This window comes from Drosophila willistoni, unplaced genomic scaffold (genome assembly GCF_018902025.1).
Source record: "Drosophila willistoni isolate 14030-0811.24 unplaced genomic scaffold, UCI_dwil_1.1 Seg453, whole genome shotgun sequence".
Lineage (NCBI taxonomy): Eukaryota > Metazoa > Arthropoda > Insecta > Diptera > Drosophilidae > Drosophila > Drosophila willistoni.
The window spans coordinates 8774-14243 of NW_025814391.1; the positions used below are offsets into that span (position 1 = coordinate 8774).

At 43.3% G+C, this 5470-nt stretch overlaps 2 protein-coding genes across 2 annotated transcripts; both read left to right on the top strand.

Moving 5' to 3' along the window:
* The first annotated feature begins 1390 nt into the window (after positions 1 to 1390).
* LOC124461418 (uncharacterized protein K02A2.6-like) lies at positions 1391 to 3412 on the top strand. Its single transcript, XM_047012939.1, has one exon. The coding sequence runs from the start codon at positions 1391 to 1393 to the stop codon at positions 3410 to 3412; it is 2022 nt and encodes a 673-aa protein (XP_046868895.1).
* A 148-nt stretch (positions 3413 to 3560) lies between these two features.
* On the top strand, positions 3561 to 5234 carry LOC124461419 (uncharacterized protein K02A2.6-like). Its single transcript, XM_047012940.1, has one exon. The coding sequence runs from the start codon at positions 3561 to 3563 to the stop codon at positions 5232 to 5234; it is 1674 nt and encodes a 557-aa protein (XP_046868896.1).
* Positions 5235 to 5470: the final 236 nt, after the last annotated feature.

Below are 5470 nucleotides of genomic sequence, written 5' to 3' on the forward strand. Positions count from 1 at the left end.
GTTTCTAGCAGCTCGTATGGCTTCTATATAAAAGATGGCGGCTTCAACACTCAAAATAGCGGGTAGATGCCTCAAAATGGCGGCTGTAGAATGTTTCTAGCATTTCTTATGGCTTCTTTATTAAAGATGGCGGCTAAAAGACAAACTAGGGGTATAAGACTCAAAATGGTGGCTAGAAGATTTAAAATGGCGACTCTAAAATGTTTCTAGCAGCTCGTATGGCTTTTTTATTAAAGATGGCGGCTAAAAGACTCAAAATAGCGGGTAGACGACTCAAAAGGGCGGCTGTAGAATGTTTCTAGCAGCTCCTATGGCTTCTATATAAAAGATGGCGGCTTCAAGACTCAAAATAGCGGGAAGAAGCCTCAAAATGGCGGCTGTAGAATGTTTCTAGCAGCTCGTATGGCTTCTATATTAAAGATGGCGGCTAAAAGACTCAAAATAGCGGGTAGAAGACTCAAATTGGCTGCTGTAGAATGCTTCCAACAGCTCGTATGGCTTTTATATTAAAGATGGTGGCTAAAAGACTCAAAATAGCGGGTAGAAGACTCAAATTGGCGGCTGTAGAATGGTTCCAACAGCTCGTATGGCTTTTAAATTAAAGATGGCGGCTAAAAGACTCAAAATGGCGGGTAGACGACTCAAAATGGCGGCTGTAGAATGTTTCTAGCATCTCTTATGGCTTCTTTATTAAAGATGGCGGCTAAAAGACTCAAAATAGCGGGTAGAAGGCTCAAATTGGCAGCTGTAGAATGGTTTCAACAGCTCATATGGCTTTTATATTAAAGATGGCGGCTAAAAGACTCAGAGTAGCGGGTATAAGACTCAGAATGGCGGCTGTAGAATGTTTCTAGCAGCTCGTATGGCTTCTATATAAAAAATGGCGGCTTCAAGACTCAAAATAGCGGGTAGATGCCTCAAAATGGCGGCTGTAGAATGTTTCTAGCATTTTGTTGTGTATGCAGCCCTATCATACGTTAGCCATCTGGCAACTCTTCTGCCTGGACGCCGAATGAACAGTTCAGCCGGTCGTTCGCAGCAAGCACACGCGTTATAAACTTGCGATATATATATATGTAATTTCAATATCACCTAATCAATAAACATTCTAAGATATTTCAAACTGGCGACGAGGATGGGATACTAATTATCATCCGAAATAAACTTGGAATTATTGACGCAAAATATCAAAAAATTGTCACGCACAAAAGCATACATATACGTTTACATATACATGCTGTGGTGAAATTTTGTAAACGTTTACACACACATTTGCATGGCAGAGTCGCTTGCTGGTGAATTTGGAGAGATTAGTTTGGCCGGCGTTTTTGAGGAAAAGAAGGAGGTAATTGATTCTACGAGTGCTAAATATACTCAACGGAACCCAATTATGACGACAGTTGGAAGTTTGGAACCGTTTGATTTGGGACAGCCAAATGAATGGGGCTCATATTTGGAGCGATTTAAATTGTTCCTGCTTGCCAATGATGTCAAAGACGAGGGTCGCAAAAAAGCATCTTTCCTCACATTGGTCGGAGCACCAGTCTACGATCTTTTGACATCATTGGCGTTTCCAAACCAGGTCAGTACATTACCGTTAGACCAAATTGAGAAGATTCTAACTGATCATCTTTGTCCACGTCCATCGGAAATCGCGGCATTTTATCATTTTCACAAACGTGATCAACATCCGGATGAGACCGTCGGAAACTATCTCGCAGCCCTGCGGGCATTGGCAGTGGGTTGCAATTTTGGAGCAGCGTTGGACAGAATGCTGCGTGATCGTTTTGTATGCGGCATGAGGGATGAAAGCTTACAGAGAAGTTTTCTTGCAGACACTGAATTGACAGTGCAGAAAGTTTTGGAGAGAGCAACTACTAGTGAAGCTGCAGCAGCGAGTGCAAAGGCTATCAGACAGCCTAACGAGACTATCCACAGCATCAAATCACAGCGCCCTCAACAACCATATAAAGGAAAAGGACAACAATGTGCGGGTTGTGCCGGTCCACACGGCCGGCAGCAATGCCCTTATCGTGAAGCAATATGTCACGGCTGTGGCCGGAAGGGCCATCTTAAGCGTGTCTGCCGGAGTAATGACTCGTCGAACGATGTTCATCCAGTAAAGGGCAAAAATTCACGTGGGAAATCGGTAAACCTCATATCTAATCTGGTGAGCCTGAAGAAACGTATCACGGTACAGATTAATGGAAAATCGTGTATTTTTGAAGTGGATTCTGGATCTGACGTAACTATGATGACGTTGCGGACTTATGATCGTATCTGGCCAACAAACAAGCCTAAGGTTTACAACTACGATCCTGGGTTTAGTGACTACCAACACAACCCAATCCAGATACTAGGAGTTTTTGATGTATCAATTCATTACAACGGTCGTAATATTGATAATCTACCAGTCATCGTCATTAAAAGCGGTTGTAGCGACCTTCTGGGTTGTAACTGGTTCGACCCACTAGGCATCAGTATCAAGGGCATACATTCAGTGGGCAGTGACGTACAGATCGCAGGCATTCTGAATAAGTTCGAACACTTATTCTCAACAGAACTTGGTTGTTACACTGGTCCGCCAGTCATATTAAACATTGATGCTACAGTGCCACCAGTGCGACTACCTCCACGCCGAATTCCATATGCTCTAAAGGGACTAGTCGAAGAGGAGCTGGATCGCCAATGCAAGCAAGGGATTCTTAAACCTGTGGAGTATTCAGATTGGGCCACTCCTATTGTACCAGTTATCAAGAAGGACGGTTCAATTCGTATTTGCGGCGACTATAAATCAACTTTAAACAAAGCGGTTAAGCCGCACTGCCATCAAATACCGGCGATCAACACTTTGCTGGCATCTATTGAAGGTGGATCGATTTTTGCCAAAATTGATCTGGCTCAAGCTTATCAGCAGTTAGTAGTCGTCGAAAACTCGTCTTTGCTGCAAACAATCAGTACACATAAGGGTGCATTCAAAGTTACTCGATTGCAATTCGGCATTTCATCAGCACCAGGCATTTTTCAAAGCTGTATTGAGAATGTGGTACAGAATATTTCCGGAGTCTTACCATATTTTGATGACATTGTAATAATAGGAAAAACGGAAACGGAATTGGCAATTAGATTACAGGAACTGTTTATACGTTTTGACAAAGCGGGACTGCGACTACGCAAGGACAAATGCCAATTCGGAGTACCATTCGTTGAGTTTTTAGGTTTCAAAATTGACTCAACTGGTATAAGACCATGTGCCGATAAAGTCTCGGCAATCAAAGACGCACCTGCACCTAAGGATAAAAAGCAGTTGCAGGCTTTCTTAGGACTACTAAATTTTTATCACTCATTTTTGCCACATAAAGCAACAGTGGCAGAACCCTTACATCGTCTTTTGGATAAAAATGCAACTTAGAGGTGGGACAAACAGTGTGAGAAGGCTTTTTCTACACTTAAGGAACTTATTGGGTCAGACGACGTACTAGTGCATTATGATGGTTCATTGCCACTAGTGCTAGCTTGTGATGCGTCACCATATGGACGGTGCAGTTTTAAGTCACAAAATGCCGAATGGAGCGGAGAAACCCATCGCTTTTCACTCCCGTACCTTATCCAAAGCTGAGCGAAATTATGCTCAGATTGATCGAGAAGCTATTGCCTTGGTAGCAGGAGTAAAGAAGTTCCACAACTACGTCTACGGTCGTACTTTCACACTAATCACCGATCATCGACCTCTGTTGGGTATTTTTACCACATCGAAAGCAATCCCAAACATTATTTCAAATCAGATGCTACGTCGATCTTTGTTCCTGTCAGCATATACTTTCGAGCTAGTACACCGCTCCGGATTAAAAATGGGCAATGCGGATTTTCTAAGTCGTTGTCCACTGTCAGCAGCATCGGACGCTGTTAGCACCGACGATGTGCTTATGATCGAATTAGCAGCAACGCCAATCATAAGTGCTGAGGCGATTGCCGCTCATACATCGAAGGACCCCTTATTGGCGAAAGTATCAAACTGGGTGTTAAGGGGATGGCCTGACATGAAATTGGAGCAATCAGATATTGCATATCCATACTATTGCCGTCGGGAACAGCTCTCTACAAATAAAGGAGTTTTGATTTGGGGAAATCGCGCCGTAGTTCCACCGAAATCCAGAGCAACAATTTTAGCTGCTCTACATGCCGCTCATCCAGGCATTGTAAAAATGAAGGCGTTAGCGCGTAGCTATGTTTGGTGGCCAAACATTGACGCTGAGATTGAGCTTATTGTTAAGAAATACATTCCATGCCAGCAGAATCGTAACGATCATTCAGAGGCACCGGTGCATCATTGGGAGTCAGCCAAGCGGCCGTGGTCCCGTCTACACATCGATTTTGCAGGACCTTTTCAAGGAAAAACCTTTCTTCTGGTCGTGGATTCTTACTCAAAATGGCTAGAGGTTGCGGTTGTTAGCTCCACTTCTACAGCGGCTACAATTAAAGTTCTCAGGCAACTGTTTGCTACGCATGGGTTACCAGATCAGTTAGTGTCAGACAATGGCACAGCATTTACCTCCGAAGAGTTCAAGGCATTCCTCCACAACAATCTAATTCGACACATTAGATCAGCACCGTTTCACCCAGCAACAAACGGCCAAGCAGAGCGCATGGTGCAGACCACCAAAAACTACCTTAAAAAACTATCTCCGAACAATAATATGGATCTAATTGTAAGCCTTGCTCGATTTTTGTTTAATCAACACATAACTCCACATGCAACGACAAATCGCTCGCCAGCTCAGCTATTGTTAAATCGGGAGTTAAAGTCCTACTTTGATAAACTACAGCCACAAGAAATTTCTAATGGAGCAGAGCCATTTATTAATCAATCGAAATGTTTTGATACAGGCAAATCCGTTTGGGTACGAAACTATGCACCGGGTCCAAAATGGATAGAAGCCTACATATCCGAGCAAACAGGACCAGTGTCTTACAAAGTTCGTCTGACAGACAATCGCATCATAAAGCGTCATTATAACCAAATTCGCAGCCGAGTTGAACAAACAGATGTAAACATATCACATCAGGCACCATCAGCAACTGATGACAACACGGAAGATCCTGCTTCCAGTAACCACTCTAGGCCAGAGAGTCCTATTCAAGATGATCCACAGTCATTGCATGCCTCACCGATGCTACGACGTTCTGCTCGCATGAGACGACCCACTCAATTCTATGAGTCATCTGGGTGTTAAGGAGTGTTGTGTATGCAGCCCTATCATACGTTAGCCATCTGGCAACTCTTCTGCCTGGACGCCCGAATGAACAGTTCAGCCGGTCGTTCGCAGCAAGCACACGCGTTACAAACTTGCGATATATATATATGTAATTTCAATATCACCTAATCAATAAACATTCTAAGATATTTCAAACATTACTTATGGCTTCTTTATTAAAGATGGCGGCTAAAAGACAAACTAGGGGGTATAAG